We start from the raw sequence: 17,517 nt of genomic DNA on the forward strand, positions 1-17,517 counted from the left end.
AGGGGATGGGGGATGGAAAGCTAGTAGAATAAAACAAACAGTATTACCCTATGTATATGTATGATTACATGAATGGTGTGAGTCTACATTATATAAAACCATAGAAATGAAAAGTTGTACCCCATTTGTGTACAATGAATCAAAATGCAGTTTGTAAAAATAAAAAAGATTTTAATAAAAAAATAAAAATAAATAATAAAATAAAATAAAGATATTGTGTTCATCTACAACTAAAAAATACTTTTAAAAATGTATACTTATCAATAACTGGGATAGATTCAAACTAAATAGCTTTCTCTCAGCAAAGGAAACTATCAGCAATGCGAAGAGAGAGCCTACAGAGTGGGAGAATATCTTTGCCACTCATACTTCAGATACAGCACTAATCTCCAGAATCTATAAAGAACTCAGAAAACTCTACATGAAGAATACAAATAACCCAATGAACAAATGGGCTAAGGAAATGAACAGACACTTCACAGAAGAAGATCTACAAGCAATCAACAAACATATGAAAAAATGTTCAACATATTTAGTAATAAGAGAAATGCAAATCAAAACTACACTAAGGGGGCGCCAGCGGCGCGCGAGGCGGCGGCCCATGGATGCGGGAGGCCTGAGGCCGCGGCCTCGGGGGTGGGGAGAGCGGGGCGGGGAGATGGATAAACTGACCATCATCTCAGGATGTCTCTTTCTGGCCGCTGATATCTTCGCCATCGCCAGCATCGCCAACCCTGACTGGATCAACACCGGGGAGTCCGGGAGCGCTCACTGTGGGGCTAGTGCGACAGTGTCAAACAATCCATGGACGAGACCGAACGTGCATCCCTCCCCCGCTACCCCCAGAGTGGGTCACCACCCTGTTTTTTATCATCATGGGAATCATTTCATTGACTGTCACATGTGGGTTGCTGGTGGCTTCCCACTGGCGAAGAGAAGCTACGAAATATGCTCGATGGATAGTATTCACTGGAATGATCCTTTTCTGTATGGCTGCCCTAATATTTCCAATAGGATTTTACATCAATGAAGTCGGAGGTCAACCTTATAAATTACCCAACAACACAGTAGTTGGGTCATCATATGTACTTTTTGTCTTATCAATTTTCTTTACAATAGTAGGACTTCTATTTGCTGGCAAAGTTTGTTTACCAGGCTGATGAATGTCTAAACTGCTTGACTCTATTATTTTTTATTTTTATTTTTATTTTTTTATTTTTAGAGGGTGGGAGGACAAAAGACAAGGCATCTGAGCAGTCCTCTCATAGGAAAATGCTTAGATGAAACTGATACTGAAAAGGAAAAAAATGCTTTGATTTGTTCTCACTATGCACTTTGGATTTAAAAAAAAAAAAATTGAGAGCCTTTCCATAACCAAATACAGACAATATTGACTAAATCTCCTGAGCATATTCAGGCAGTCAGTCTGCACTGTGATAGCAACCTAGTGAAGGAGAATGCTTTATACTGAAAAGCATGTGGCCCTTTGTGACTCTGTTGTTCCGTTTTTAACGTCTAATGATTCATTTGAGAAAAAAGTCTAAGTATTTATGAATCATGGTGGACCAGAGGGATGCAAAGAAGTTCATGTGGGGCTGGCCTCACCTCCTAAGAAATTAGTGTTTGCAACTTCCTTGTAATGGGATGAGCCTTTGGCACCAGAATGGATTACCGTTGCATTACTGCACCAAGAAGCCAATAGATCAAAATGTGTTTGCTAAAATGTATGTAAAAATTCTGAAATTCCCTAATCTCTGTGTAAAAAAAAAAAAAAAAAAAAAAAAAAAAAAAAAAAAAAAACGAACAAACACTGAGAGACATGTTGTTTGGGTGGGTGGGGGGGGGGGAAATCTTCCTTATATTTATATAAATATATATATAATATATTAAAAAAAAAATACACTAAGATTTCATCTCATCTGAATCAGAATGGCGATTATCAAGAAAACAAGCAACAATAGGTGTTGGAGAGGATGTGGGGAAAAAGGTACACTCACATTGCTGGTGGGGCTGCAAATTAGTGCAGCCACTCTGGAAAGCAGTGTGGAGATTCCTTAGAAAACTTGGAATGGACCTACCATTTGACCCAGCTATCCCACTCCTTGGCCTATACCCAAAGGACTTAAAATCAGCATACTACAGAGATACAGCCACATCAATGTTCATAGCTGCTCAATTCACAATAGCCAGATTGTGGAACCAACCTAGATGTCCTTCAATTGATGAATGGATAAAGAAACTGTGGTATATATACACATTGGAATATTACTCAGCTATAAAGAATAATAAAATTATGACATTTGCAGGCAAATGGATGAAATTGGAGAATATCATGCTAAGTGAGATAAGCCAATCTCAAAAATTCAAAAGACGAATGATCTCACTGATAAGTTGATGATGACATTTAATGGGGGGTGGGAGGGGAGCAAGAATGGAGGAAGAAAGGACTGTATAGAGGGAAAAGAGAGGTGGGAGGGGTGGGGGGAAGGAAAAAATAACGGAATGAATCAAACGTCATTACCCTATGTAAATGTATGATTATGCAAATGGTATGCTGTTACTCCATGTACAAACAGAAACAACATGTATCCCATTTGTTTACAATAAAAATAAATTTTAAAAAAATGTACACTTAATAATACAAGGTACATAATTATAATTTTCATAGTTATTCTCCTCCTTTTAATGGGAATTGTACAAAAATCGATTTATCAGGATTACTGTTTGTAGTGTACAGTTTCAGCAGTATTACATGCAATCTGGCTATAAAGTCCTATGTTATGTTGGCATGCATTGCAAAGTACTGGATTCTGTCGTAGCCTATCTGATGCTTTTGATCTTGGTGAGGTCTGTTGGCATGTTACTCATTAAAATATGTATAGGAAACTCACTGTGTACAACTGGGACAAGAAATTAAAGAAAAATTGATTAATGAGTGTGGCCAATTCAAAGAAAATTGGAGATTCCTCACTGCCCAAAGAATTGTGAAATGCCTTTAAACCTTCAGCTCATGTACAAAAAAATTGAGAGGTCTTACCAAATTTGACAATAATCCTTAAAAATATACATGAAGTTATAAAATTAAAAGATACTTTTCTAAACTAGCAATAAAAAATAAAATTCACTCATGTCAGACCAAATTATCTCTCTAAGCTGCCCACAGAAATCTGTATTACAAAACTTCACATTGTCATATGAAGATCAAAGATCATGTAGTCAAACAGGAGAAATGGTGTATATTTTTCTGGATTTTGCAATATTTGTGATATTTTTCAACAGTTAAAATTTTAAATGACAATTTCCTCTTCCATATTTTTGTACCTATAGCAATAGCTGTTGGTCTTCTATCCTGACTGCCTTCAGCAAATCTGTGCACCAACCTCCCAGCTGATGCAGGTATTGACTACTTGGACCCACACCTCTACTTTTCTGCAGCAGACTGCCTAGGTCTTAGGGAGAATCACCTTGCTTGAAGATGCCTGGAGATTGTGTCATCCCAATGACTGATTGAGGCTGAGGCATAAAAACCCTTGCCTTGGAACAGGATAACTGATATTCCAGAGCTCCCCACATAATGAGGCTCAGACTAGATGTCTTCTGAACTCACACCTTTGCCTAGCTTCTCCCACCTTATTCTGTATCCCTCACTCCCCTCCAATTTCCTGAAAGTCTGTGCTCAATAAATCACTTGCACAAGCATCTCCATTTCAGGTTCTTCTAGAAAACCTCACCTAAGAGTGTCTAAATTTTATATTTAAATTTTTGTATTTTTCTTATATAGAAACTCCCAAATTATAGAAGCTTCAAGCCTCCCAAACTCTGGATCTACTTCTGATCCTACTTGTATTGGTGTGATTGCACAGGGGAAACTGAGTTAGAAGATGGAGAACTCCTTCTTCAGATGGGTTGACAAGAAGGCTTGTACTGCTAACTATCTGGCAACTACTATAATTATCCTATCTGACTTTCATCACCACCAAAGAAAGACTGGGATGAAGGACTAGAATAAAAAGATGAATCAACTAAAATTAGATTAGCAGAATTTACCCCAAAATCCAAAATAAATGTAACTCACTGAGGTAGAATTTCATGAAAAAAAGTCTGGTGTGAGTCAGGGCAACTTCACTACTATCCAGGTTACACTTCTGCTCTGCTATCTTCAGTTTGCAGCTTTCTTCCCGAAAGTTTCCTTATGAATCCAAGATAACAGATGCATTCCAGCTATCATGTCCACATTCCAGGCAATAAAATGAAACAGAGAAGAACAAGCGCACTCCTCAGCTGAATAAAATCTTTTGACAGGGCCATTGCAGGTATCTCTTACAACATTTCCCTTAACAGAACTTTGACTAAAATGTGGTCATGTTAACACACATATGTATAAGGGAGGCTGAGAGAGATACTCTTTTCAGTGGGGTACTTTTGCTGCTAGGATATATCTCAGAAAATGGCAAGCAGATGGACAAGTGGAGGCTTACTTAACAAGGCAAAAAAAAAAAAAAAAAAAAAAAAAAGCTGAAATTTAAGTACAGAAGTAAAAAAAAGGCAAGACAAGAGGTACCTGTCACTTTGAATGCAGTGGCCTGAGTTAAAAGCAATACGAGCTCAATGACCACAAAAGGAACAGCTAAAATTCCCAGTGTCAGTTCTAACATCATAGAGCTAGACACCTAAACCTTTCCCACCCCAACAGAAGGCAGATATTTCACTGGAAAATTGGAAAAAAACTTCAAATTCAGGAATGTTTGAGGGGAATAAAAGGTAAAATAGGAGGTCAAGTTAAATTCTACATATTGAATTAAATATGTGACAACCTTAGCTCCCTACCCCTACTAAATTTCCAGAACAATAGCCGGCAGGCTTACACTCTCCACAGGTGGATGGAAGACATCTCTCTACTAAAAAACAAACAATAACAAGACAAAACAAACTGCCCCCCAAAAAAACTATAGATGCTAATATTGGGGAAACTACAATAATAGTGAGGTCTATAGTATACTATCCAGTGAAGCCTCTACTGAACACATTTTTGCTCTGCTTCCAATTTATTTATTTATCTATGTTTTTATTTATTTGTGGTACCAGGAATTGAACTCAGGGGCACTGGACCAGTGAGCCAATTCCCAACCCTATTTTGTATTTTATTTAAGGTCTCACTGAGTTGCTTAGCGCCTCACTTTTGCTAAGGTTGGCTTTGACCTCTCAATCCTCCTGTTGAACCACAGTTCCAGGCAATTTATTTTAGGTATTTTAAATAAGAATTAAGATCTGGGCATGGTGGTGCCTGCCTATAATCCCAGCGACTCGGGAGGCTGAGACAGGAGGATCACAAGTTCAAAGCTAGCCTCAGCAACTTAGCAAGGCCCTAAGCAACTTAGGGATACCCTGTTCCAAAATAAAAAATAAAAAGGGCTGGGGATGTGGCTTAGTGGTTAAGCACCCCTGGGTTCAATCCCTGGTACAAAAAAAAAAAAAAAAACCAAGAATCAAGAATGACTAGACATTTGGGGAACATCTCTGCAAGATCACCCCTACTGGCTATGTAAGGACCTGTGAGCATGAGTTGCAGGGATGGCAGCAACAGATATTTGTTCTAGTTCTGAAGTTCTCAGTTGAAGAAAATGTGTTGGCTGGAGAGGCACAAATGACAAATGAGGCTGTGCTCATGCCCATCATTCTATGCTGTACAGTACTCTGTAGTCAAGACTAATGAGGTACACCTGGCTCTAATGGGAAATTCTCTGATACATATCAGGACTGCTTAAGTACAGACCTACTCCAAGCTCTCAGCCCTTAAAATCACCTGAAGCAGTTGCTTGATATTTCCCTATTGAAAATTACTAGCCTGAGGCGCGGGGCGAGCGAGGGCGGCTGCCAGCGCGGCACGAAAACTGAGCTTTGTAGCTCTAAGAAATGAAACCTTAGTTCAGAAGACCCTCTAACAAATACAACTTGGGAGTTCACCATGAGGTTAGGAAAACCTAAAGGGGGTATTTCTCGAAGCTCAAACCAAGGAAAATCCTATGAGAACAAACGTAAAACAGGCCGGCAGCGGCAGAAATGGGGAGTGACTATTAGATTCGATTCAGGCTTGAGCAGACTGAGAAGAAGCTTGGATGAAAAACCCTATAAATGCACGGAATGTGAGAAGTGTTTCAGTCAGAGTTCAACTCTTTTTCAACATCAGAAGATCCATACTGGAAAGAAATCCCATAAATGTGTTGATTGTGGGAAAAGTTTCTTTCAAAGTTCTAATCTCATTCAGCATCGTCGGATCCATACTGGGGAAAAGCCCTATAAATGCGATGAGTGTGGAGAAAGATTTAAGCAGAGTTCAAATCTTATTCAGCACCAGAGAATTCATACTGGAGAAAAACCCTACCAGTGTGATGAATGTGGCAGATGTTTCAGCCAGAGTTCCCACCTTATTCAGCATCAGAGAACCCATACAGGGGAGAAACCCTACCAGTGCAGTGAATGTGGCAAGTGCTTCAGCCAGAGCTCTCATCTGAGGCAGCACATGAAGGTGCACAAAGAAGAGAAGCCACGTAAAACCCGGGGTTAAAACATTAGGGCAAAAACTCACTTAGTATCCTCTTGGAAAGCTGGTACAGGAAGGAAGTCAGTGGCTGGTCTCCGTCAAGTTAAGGGCAGTGCTTCAGCCCTCTTTAAAAAAAAATGAAGGGTAAAGATAAAGGCTATCTCTTTTAGAATTCAGGATGCTATATAGTAGAGCACTTAGATATTGTATTCTTCTCTAGCATGGAGACATTGGAAGTTTAAAATGATATTATAGGGCTGAAAGAAAGTCCAGTTGATCTTATTTTTATGTGACACGGAGCACAAAAAAATGAAAATATAAGATCCTTGATCTCACTTGAAATTGCTTCCTGCATCGTTTTGACAGAGCATCATGTTTTCATGACACGTTTGTGAAAGTGCAGGCATGCCAATGATTGCTCAGTTTTAAGACTTCTATAGAAGGAATAAAAAAAGGGAGAAGGAATTAATTTCATTAGCTTTGAAGTTATGTGGCATTAGGAAAGCTTATGTTTGTAAAAGTTTGTAGTATATTTACCATTGTTTTATAAGTGTGACTCAAGACTAAATAAAATGTATTCAAGTTCATAGATTTTTTTAATCAAAAAAAAAAAAAAAAAAAAAAAGAAAATCACTAGCCTGTTGCTGCCACTGGCTGAAACTGTACCACTGTTAAAGGACAACTAAGATCATAGAGTCCAGTAATTTCTGGGGTGATGTCAGAGAAACCATGGCTTAAGGAAAAGAATCTGTCAGTCTCATTGATTGAATGTTAATGGACATTCAGGAACATGTGAAAGGGGGCAGCTTTGGAGAGGTCTAGAGAATTCATGAACACCAGAGGCAGCCATCACCTGAAGCGGATGTTGTTGTCCCCATTGCATTCTTGCTCTCCTCTCTCTCTCTCTCTCTCTCTCTCTCTCTCTCTCTCTGACTAAGCTCAGAAGGATGTGACTAAGCTTTGTTGATGGATGGCAATGCCCACATTAACTACAACTCTTGTAAGAGAAGGCAAAGAAAACCAGCCCAGAGAGTCCAGTTATATATGGTAAGGTTGGTGGTACATTTCTAATACCTTAGCTTGGTTTTCTGTGAAATCAAGCAAAGAGACATACTCTTGGGAGCAGTTGATTTATTTGTAAGATATTCCCTGAAAACAGGAGTGAAGAAGGCAGGAGAGTGATATGCCAAGGAGAGAAACTCAATAAAATGTGAATTATTGGACTGATTATAACATATGTTGCTGGGCCTTACTGCTGCTTGGGACTCTCTGAAAAACTCAATAGCATCCATTTGGAATTGAATGCTATTGATGAACTGCAATGTATAATTGAATAAAATGTAAAATGTAATGTTTATGCTTATACAGAAAGAAAAATAAAATAATGTCCTTATAAAATGTATACAAGACAATATTTAACTTTACACCCCAAATACAAAGAACCCGACCAACAAATGGGCTAAGGAAATGGGCAGACACTTCACAGAAGAAGATATACAGGTAATCAACAAATATATGAAAAACTGCTCATCATCCCTAGTAATTAGAGAAATGCAAATTTAAACCACCCTAAGATTTCATCTCACTCCAATTAGAATGGCTATTATCAAGAACACAAGCAATAATAAGTGTTGTCGTGGATGTGGGGGAAAAGGCACACTCATACATTGCTGGTGAGGTTGCGAATTGGTGCAGCCACTCTGGAAAGCATTATGGAGATTCCTCAGAAAGCTTGGGATGGACCCACCATTTGACCTAGCTATCCCACTCCTCAGTTTATACCCAAAGGACTTAAAATCAGCATACTACAGTGATGCAGCCACATCAATGTTCATAGCAGCTCAATTCACAATAGCTAGATTCTGGAACCAACCTAGATGTCCTTCAATTGATGAATGGATAAAGAAACTGTGCTATATATACACATTGGAATATTACTCAGCCATAATGAAGAATAAAATTAAGGCATTTGCTGATAAACGAATGAAGTTGGAAAATATTATGCTAAGCGAAATAGAAGTTGGAAAATATTATGCTAAGTGAAATAGGCCAAGCCCAAAAAAACCAAAGGTCAAATGTTTTCTCTGATAAGTGCATGGCAATTTATAGCAGGTGGGTGGCAGGGGAAAGAGATGACTGAAGGAACTTTGGATGGTGCAGAGGAAAATGGGGTTGGGGGGTGGGGGACAGAAAGATAGTAGAATGAAACAGACAGTATTACCCTATGTATATGTAAGATTTTATGAATGGTATGAATCTACAATGTGTACAACCATAGAAATGAAAAGTTGTACTTCATTGTGTACAATAAATCAAAATGCAGTCTGTAAAAATAAAAAAGATATTAATTTTTTTTATGTTTCAAACCCTCTTTATTGTAATAAATACTAAACCAACATAAGAATATAATTTGGGAGTAATGTTCAAAAAAGTTCTGGAAAATAAATGCTTACTGTGACTTTATAAAATATGAGCTTTTTTCAAAGGCCTAGAAGCTTCAGTAGTTGAAAGTTGATCTCTAGTTTTAAGGCAGGCTAAGCTTTTAAATAAAAATGTTAAACTAGTTTTATTCAATAACTATTCTGCTATTACAAGTTCATGTTCCTCTCCATAATACTAGGCTAGCGGTTTGGTATTCATTATGCCAATCCTCCCAACAGGAGACATGTACTTTCTGGCTGAGTTAAAATAAACATCTCATTACTTTGGAACTGTAATCAGGGACCTGTTGTTTTCCTCATTGATGGAAAAACAACAGTCCAAAATATTACACTCTCCCCAGTAGAAGTACCATTATTATAGATTCAGAAAAGCTTTGCATGTTCACATGTTGGCAGTTTAATACTTGTGGAAAAGGATCAATGCAAGCTCTACCACAGTGATAGGTACTTAAACAACAATAGCAAATATTTCAAAACTAAGGAGATCCAGACAGGCACTATTGTTTCTAAAGCAACTGAAACATTTCCAAAGCATTCACTTGTCTTTTTTAGGTTAGTTTTATGGGCCAATTATAGACATTACTACATATCTGCAGGAAGTACAAAAAGCCATCTTCATTTGAACAATAAATACAATACTCCTGAAACTCTTAGCACCAAAGTCTTACTTCTGAAAAATAATGACAACTGAGTGCTCTTCCACATATTGTTGACTTCCATCTACTTACATTGCATGTCATTTATAATTTTAAAAAAGTTAGCTGCCATAAGTTTTGGAAAATGCCAGTGTTTAAAAATAGATAATTGTGCTAAAGAATCAAAAGTTCAGCAGAACAGATATTTTGAGGACTTCAAACCATTCAATGTTACAAAGAAAAGTGTGAAATACCATTCTTTGGTCTAGATAAGCTGTTCCCTTTACATTAATTTAACATTCCAATGGCTTTTGAAAACTTTTAAAATGTTGAAATTCACTAGGCAAAAACAAAATTATACATACAATACAGATGTATCATACAAAAGAAACTTTAAAAGAATGTCATGACCAATAGCTGACTAAAGATACTTAGTACCTTTCTTTAAAAAGTTAGTGTTGAGTGTACAAGTACAGAAATGGAAGTTAAAAAATTATCCATGAAGAAAACAATCTACCAGTCTATAAATATTACACCTTTCTGTTTTCCTTGCTCTATTTGACTTCACAAGTAAACATTCATTTTTACATGCTGAAGTTCCTAATGCTGGTGGAACAATTCCTGTAACTGGACAATTATTACATTATGATTTGTTTGCTGGATGTTAATGTCTGTTACTTCCTGTTTCATGGATATAGCTTCATTAACTGCCTCTCCATCGCCTCCATCAGCTGCAAATCCAGTTCCTCCAGCTCTTTCTGGAACATCAGCATCATCTTCCAGGCCATTGTAGAACTCTTCAATTTCACTTTCATCCTCCAGGGGTTCTTCTAAACTTAGACTCTGACATGTACCCTATCACTGTTACTACCACAAGAACTAGAGGATAAGACGTCGTCTTCGAGTCTGAATATACTTCAGCGCCATGGAAAATGTAACGATTTGGTGGTAAAAACAGGTATTGATTACCATCAAGCCACTTACTAATCTGCTCTTTTGCAAGTCTGTTGGGCCAGCACTTTCTCACTATTTCAGCAGCTGAAGTTCTTTCACCTTTCTCACCAGTATTGGAACCAACATCCTTCAAATCCGGATTTCCCACATTAACACATTCTACACTCCTAGTAGAAGTCTGTACTTCCTGTGATTTTTCTTCCACACAACTCTTTGATTCAGATATATCCAAATCATCATTACTCTCCGTTGTTTGGTATAGAAGTGTAACAATCACTGAAGAATTGGGTGGTGAAGTTCTTTCTGGTGAACTTGAGTCTTCTGAAATATTTAGAGGTGTTGGTGGCAACTCTGATAAATGAACCAACTCTTTTTGTGTTCATGGAGGTTTTTCAGTAATTTCTGAAAGCTTTACAGGGTTACAGCAAAGTTTGGCATATTTGCCACCCAACCTATGACACAATTCGTTAATTATGACATCACAGTCTCCAAGAAGCTCTACATCAAAATGCAGATGAGGCAGAGGTTCCCTATAATTAATATCTGAGGCACTTCGTGGGGTATGGAACCTAAAAACAGGTTGAAAAGAAAATTAGATAAAGAGGGGAAGCGAGCTAATAAAACCATAACAAATGTACCCTTGCATAAAAAGACCTGAATTCCAAACACAAAATAAGAAACCTCCACTAATAATTGAACAAGTCATTACATTTCATCAAAAATCTAACAAGCAAGAGAAGCATTAAAGCATCTCAGGTTCTGCTCCTGTCAGCTGGTTACCTCTGAGCAATCTTCTCATTCTTTCCATTCTGAACTTGTTTCCTTCTTTGGAATTAGTGCTACCAGTCTTACTTTCAGGGAAGACCCAATAACAATAAGGATATCCACTTCATCTTTGTCGTACTTCATGGCTCTATGAAACTGTTCTGGTAAATTTTCACCAAAAAAGACAATCTCTGGTTTCATGATAGCAAGTGGTTCATCAGCTGGGCAAAGATATTAATTTTAAAAAACAATATTTATTAAACACTATCCTGAGAACTAAAGTTCTATTATTTATCACTTTGTACACAAGTATGTTCTTTTAAGTGGCATCAAGTTATCAAGTTGTTTTTTTTTTTTTTTTTTTTTTTTTTTTGGTATGGGACAGTATTGGGGATTGAACCCAGAGTCTCTACATCCCCAGCCCTTTTTATTTTTTAAGACAGGGTCTCATTAAGTGGGTTAGGGTCTTGCTAAGTTGCTGAGCATGGCCTCAAACTTGCAATCCTCCTGCCTCAGTCTCTTGCATTTTTGGGACTACAGTAGTGTGCCAATGCACCCAGCTTCATTCAGTTCTTTTATCAGGAAAACAGTCCCCCTTTTCAAGATTGGGTTGATCCTAGTCAACTTTCCATAGCTGTCTGCTGGACTCTGTTTTTTATGACTCTTTCTCTGGACTGGTATTCTCCAAAGATGACTGACTTACTGTATGTTTCTTTTTTTTTTTTATGGGAATAGTTTTTCTTAAATTTATTTTTATTGTAAACAAATGGGATACATGTTATTTCAGTTTGTACATGGAGTAACAGCATACCATTTGCATATTCATATATTTACATAGAGTAATGATGTTTGATTCATTCCATTATTTTTTTCCTTCTCCCCCACCCCTCCCACCTCTCTTTTCCTTCATATAGTCCCTCCTTCCTGTATGTTTCTTTTGAATGGAGCCAAATTTGTCAACAGGTTGACACTTCTCTTGAATTAGTGTAGCCAGTGTATGTGAAAGTGGCATTTCCCATGAAGCTGATTTCTAGCCAACTGGACAAGTCTGAACAAACATGAAATCTGCCAAAAGGCTGGTGACAAGTGCATACTCAATTTGGCTGGAAATTGTCACAGGCAGGGCCTTGATTCATAGCAACCAGCCATGGTATCACCACCATTTCTTGTAGCTTCCCAAGGACCATCCTGAAACCAAGCTCTCTGGTCGTTTGAAGTCCTTCATGGTACCTGAAGCTCACCATAGAATGCTGCTGAGTAACCTTGTTTCCATCAGCCTACAACAGCCTTCTGTGACCTCTCTAGTTATACCCACAACCACCCCAACACTGGCAAACCATGCAGGCTGCCAGTGGAGCTGTTTGAAAGAAAAGATAAATTCAATTTGTTTAAACATTGCTATTTCTGTCCAGTGACCCTTCTTCTGTAACAGTTCTTAATTTTTAAAAATTCATGAGCCAGGCTCAGGTGGCTGAGGCAGGAGGATCACAAATTCAAGGTCAGCCTCAGCAATTTAGCATGGTTCTCAGCAACATAAATAAAAAATAAAAAGGGCTGGAGATGTAGCTCAGTGGTAAAGCACTCTGGGTTAAATTCCCAATAACCCCCCCCCAAAAAAAATCACAAAACATTTTTATTTAAGGTAAAATATATGTACTGTGAAATAACATATCCTAAGTGTACAATTTGATGACTTTTGCCAAATACAGATATCTGTGTAGCCAACACTCCAATCTAAACATAGAACAATTTTATCTCCCCTTAATGTTCCCTTATTTCTCCTACCAGTCAATTCCTACTTCCCAAAAAATTATCACTTTGATTTCTATCCACACATAATAACTTGGACTTCCTGAATTATAGATAGTATTCTTTTGTATGTAGTTTCTTTTGCTTAACACATTGTGTTTGTATTCATCCAAGTTGGTCCACACTTTTTTTCATTCAGAATAGAATGACATTATACAAATACACAGGATTGGAGCTGAGTCCATCCTCCTTACTTCCTGTTTTCTCTCACTATCACCTCCTTTTTCTACCTCTTACTCTCCTCACAATGCATTGGTCCCTGGCTCTGCAGCAAAAGCTCTTCCATGAGTGTCAAGGAACCCTGGATCACAGAATGAGAGGCCACCTCACCTTATGGCATTGCTCATACTAATTTTTTCCTCTCTTATATTTTTTCTTGCAATTTATTTGCTGAAGAACTGAGCAGTCATCCTATAGTTTCTCACACTGTTGACACTGCTGATTTGCTTTCCTATGGTGTCATTAAAGTGTTCTTTTGTCCCTTGTATTTCCTGAACACTGATACAGCTTGATTTGTCACTATTGAGCACTTGAAATGGGACTGAATAGCAGAACTTAAATTTTCAAAATTTTATACAGTCCCATATGTTAGTGACTAGCATATTCGTTAGTGACTGCATACTGGACAGTATAGATATAGAAATTTTCCATCATTGCAAAAAGTTCTATTAGCCAATGCTGAGCTACAGGCTAGATTCAATGTTTTTGCAAAAGTATTTCACAGGTACTGAAACGAATGTCCTTTTGCATTTATTGACTAGTTGTTCTCTTTGTATTAATTTAGCAGGCTTTTTTGTCCATTGCCAAAACCCATTAATTCATTACAGGTTGCAAAGTTATGATACTCATTCTATCATTCCTTCTTTATGTTATTGATTCTAGTATTTTTAGAAAACAACATCAACAACAAATTCCACTCATCAGTTACTTGGATTAACCTGAGGTATAAATTTGCATAGGAAAGTAAGAATCAAAATGATCAATTAGGCTCATTTTTAGTGTAATTATGAACTTGTGCACTTGAAAATAATTGATATGCGTATGATACATGTATACACAAGTTAAGGACACTTAACCACTGAGCCACATCCCTAGCCCTTTTTTATATTTTATTTAGAGACAGGATCTCGCTAAATGCTAACGTTGGCTTTGAACTTTCGATCCTCCTGCCTCAGCCTCCTAAACTGCTGGGATTACAGGCATGAACCATCTCCCCCTGTGATATATTTTAATTCACTGCAGTTACTGTTCTTACGGATATTCAAATTGCCCCATCTTTAGCCAGTGTTGTCTCTGAAATCCTTCCTCCTACCTCCCACCCCCTGCCATGGTACTGGGGATTGAGTTTATCTACCACTCAGTTTATCTCCAGTCTTCTTAATTTTATTTTGAGACAGGGTCTTGTAAGCTGCCCAAGATGCTTGGGCTCAAACTTGGGATCCTCTTGCTTCAGCCTCCCCTCCTAGTTGGGACTACAAGCATGCACCACTGCGCTGGCTTTAGAACCCTTCTAACATAATTTCAGAAGCCTTTCTTTCTGATGTGACAAGCTATTCTAGGCTCATCCTGTTCATTTTCTGCCTCAGACTGGACTCAGTCACTATTCCAAAGAGTCATCATGGTTCCTTTTAATAGGAAATGACATTTAGGGTCTATGGTCTGGGCTCTTAGGGATGCTGAATGCTACTGGGGTGGGCACCATGTTTAAGACTTTTTGGTGAACAAAACTTAAATATTTTTTTAAAAGAGCAAGCATAACACATGCAAGAGCCTTTCAACTGATGTACTTGTGCCAGTCTTCACTACTCCCTCCAATTCATTCTCCACATCCCTGTCAGAATCATTCTTACAAAACACAGATCTAATCTTTTTACTTCTCTGCTTAAAAATTTCTGATGGGTCCCATTCCCCCCAAAATTAAACCAAATCTCCTTGGCATGACATGCATTCATGACCTCTCCAAACTTGCCTCCGCATCTCCACTCCAGCTTCTGTAGCACTCACCATTCCTTCCCACCTAGTTCAGCAGTACCATGCTGCTCCTGCAATTGTGTGCTTTGCTCATCCACTCCATTCTGCCTAAATGCTGTTTTGTTCTATTCTTGGAATTCATACTTACCCTTCAATAAATAGCTAGAACATTGATTCCCTCTAAAATAACCCCAGTCTCCCTTTCTCAGAAGGAACTAATTTGATTCTACTATGTCCTCCACAGTACTCTAAAATACCTTTATGTAGACTAATGAAACTGTATTAGGATGATCTGTTTTCATGGGTGTCAACCTTCAGCTAGACTAACTCCCAAAATAAATCACCTACCAGTGGCAGTACTGCAGTTTTATGTGTTACACTGACACAGCACTAAGTGTGGAATTGCATGGTGTGAGGGTTATTCCCTTTTAATACCTCACATTACATTATGTATTGAATGGGGTTTCTTCCTTGGAGGAGTGAGGGTGATGGTGTCACCTATACACAGACACCGGGGACTCGCTCCAGGTGGTGGTGAAGCAAAATCCGTCTATTGTGCACAAAGCTTTTGGTTACATAGACTATGCAGCTGCTTACGTGAGGGGAGGCTCCTTTTGCATCAACCAAAGAAAAGGTCATTAACTCCACTTATCATGGTTGTTCCCAAGGCTACAGGCAAGCATCACAAGTCCATTGAATGGCATTCCAATCCAGCCTGAGTGATGGGCCTTTGCTCACACCATTGACTCAGTGATTCTGCCAAGTATGCCTGCGGGACATTACCTACAATTATGGAGGAAGTTTTAGTTTGGAGCCAGTATGTCTTCAACATCTCCCTATTTGGGTGATTAATTTCCCTTTTATAAAAGAGAGCTGACCTCAAGCTTGGAAACTTTGTAGATAAAAATAAACATTTTTTTGCTGATACTTTCTAGTGACTACCTTTTGCCTATGAAATATTTAAAAGTGATATTTGGGACAGTTTGCTTTTAAAATAAAAGTGAGCTAATTTAAAGTAAACATTATGGTAAAGAGGTATAAGACTGTGGCGCAAATCTCAGAGAATATATAAAAATGACATGTCTGGGAAACACTGGGCTAGGTCCTTGAGAATTAGAGAGCATAACTTATATTTTCATTCTAGTTCCTAGCACTATGCTTAACAAACAGGAGATTAACACTAAAAATTTTCAAGACCTAATTTCATTTTAGGGAATATATGGGTATACTGACAGGTCTTCTTCAAGTTGACTTTCTGAAAGAGATTAGCTTGTTCTCTCCTATTTACATTATCATAAAAATGACTATTTATATGTTTCCTATAGCCACAGCATAGGAGATTAAATTCATAAAAGCATACAATTGTAAATTTTCCAACTGGATTGAGTGAAAAGTTTTATAAATCAGTGCCAGGGCAAATGAAAACTTCTGACAATCATTCTATATAAATCCCTACATCACTTTTCAACTTCAATGTCTTGGAACATGTTAAGAAATGGTATGGGAGGTCCTAGGGAATGAAAAGGGGACAAAAAAGGAAGGAATGAAGGAAGGGAAGAAGGAAGGGAGGAGGGGAGGGGAGGGAAGAGAAGGGGAGGAGGAAGGGTGGCCCAGGGCAGCTCTCACTAGAGGAAAACTAGCACCATCTGTTGGGGAGTGACTTCACTGCATAAGATGATGTTCACTGTGGTGGTTTCATGAATTCTGATCTTTGTTCAAAGCACTTTTCATTACACAAGTTTCGAGACACTCATACATATCCAAGCCTAATTTAACTTTCAAATAGAGCATGAAGGGATAGTTAACTCCCGTAATCCCAGCAGCTTAGGAGGTTGAAGCAGTAGGATCGAAAGTTCAAAGCCAGCCTTAGCATTTTAGCAGGCTCTAAACAATTTAGGTCAGAGATGTGGTTCAGTGGTTAAGCACCCCTGGGTTCAGTCGCTGGTACCAAAAACAAAACAAAACAAAAACCTTCCAATTAGTTCCATTTCTCCATAATGACACTCAAAACCAAAATGAATTAATTAACGTGATTCAAATGTGGCCTGGATATGTAGCTCTGTGGTAGGATATTTGCCTAGCATGTGCAAGGCCTTGAGTTCAATCCCCACACTGAAAAATTAATAGAATAACAAATATGTGTTGCTCAATATTATAAACCAGGCTTGGCAAGTCTTGGTTAGCCATGGTAATTAGAAATAGGAATAGCCTTGGATTTTGAACTTTAATAAGAACCCAAAAACAGTTCATTTCTACTCTCAAACTCTTCTCCCCAAAATATACTGATGAAATTGAGAGTGTTCTCCTGAACATTTACAACAGTTGTTCTTGAGTGATAGAAAGAATATAAGACATTCAGTGGGTTCAAGTCACCATACTGGGGGGTGGGGGGGGCGGGGCT

General features: G+C 38.1%; 2 protein-coding genes and 1 pseudogene across 6 annotated transcripts in view; 2 read left to right on the forward strand and 1 right to left on the reverse strand.

Moving 5' to 3' along the window:
• The window catches only part of SRSF12 (serine and arginine rich splicing factor 12), a 65,483-nt gene that overhangs the window by 16,497 nt on the left and 31,469 nt on the right, over positions 1–17,517 (forward strand). For 2 of the 4 annotated variants that reach the window (XM_079147012.1, XM_079147014.1), the window contains exon 1: positions 7,476–7,588. The exons of 1 other annotated variant lie outside the window; for it this stretch is intronic. Coding sequence is in view for 1 of the 3 variants with exons in the window: in XM_079147010.1 (XP_079003136.1) it covers positions 7,512–7,588 (77 nt within the window). In the remaining 2 variants the exon portion in view is untranslated. Of the gene's footprint in view, positions 1–7,454; positions 7,589–17,517 lie in introns of those variants that run through there. One more of the 4 variants, XM_079147010.1, reaches the window with a different exon arrangement.
• Positions 659–1,775, forward strand: LOC306665654 (modulator of smoothened protein-like; the record flags this gene model as incomplete). Its single annotated transcript, XM_079147337.1, is given in 2 exon segments — positions 659–759; positions 761–1,775. Coding segments are annotated over 2 exon segments (501 nt in total). The 3' UTR covers positions 1,161–1,775.
• On the reverse strand, positions 8,961–11,395 carry LOC306665680 (NAD-dependent protein deacetylase sirtuin-1-like; annotated as a pseudogene). The gene has a single exon. The product of its transcript is annotated as an NAD-dependent protein deacetylase sirtuin-1-like (transcript).

This window comes from Sciurus vulgaris, assembly GCF_902686455.1.
Source record: "Sciurus vulgaris genome assembly, chromosome: 7".
Taxonomy (NCBI): Eukaryota; Metazoa; Chordata; class Mammalia; order Rodentia; family Sciuridae; genus Sciurus; species Sciurus vulgaris.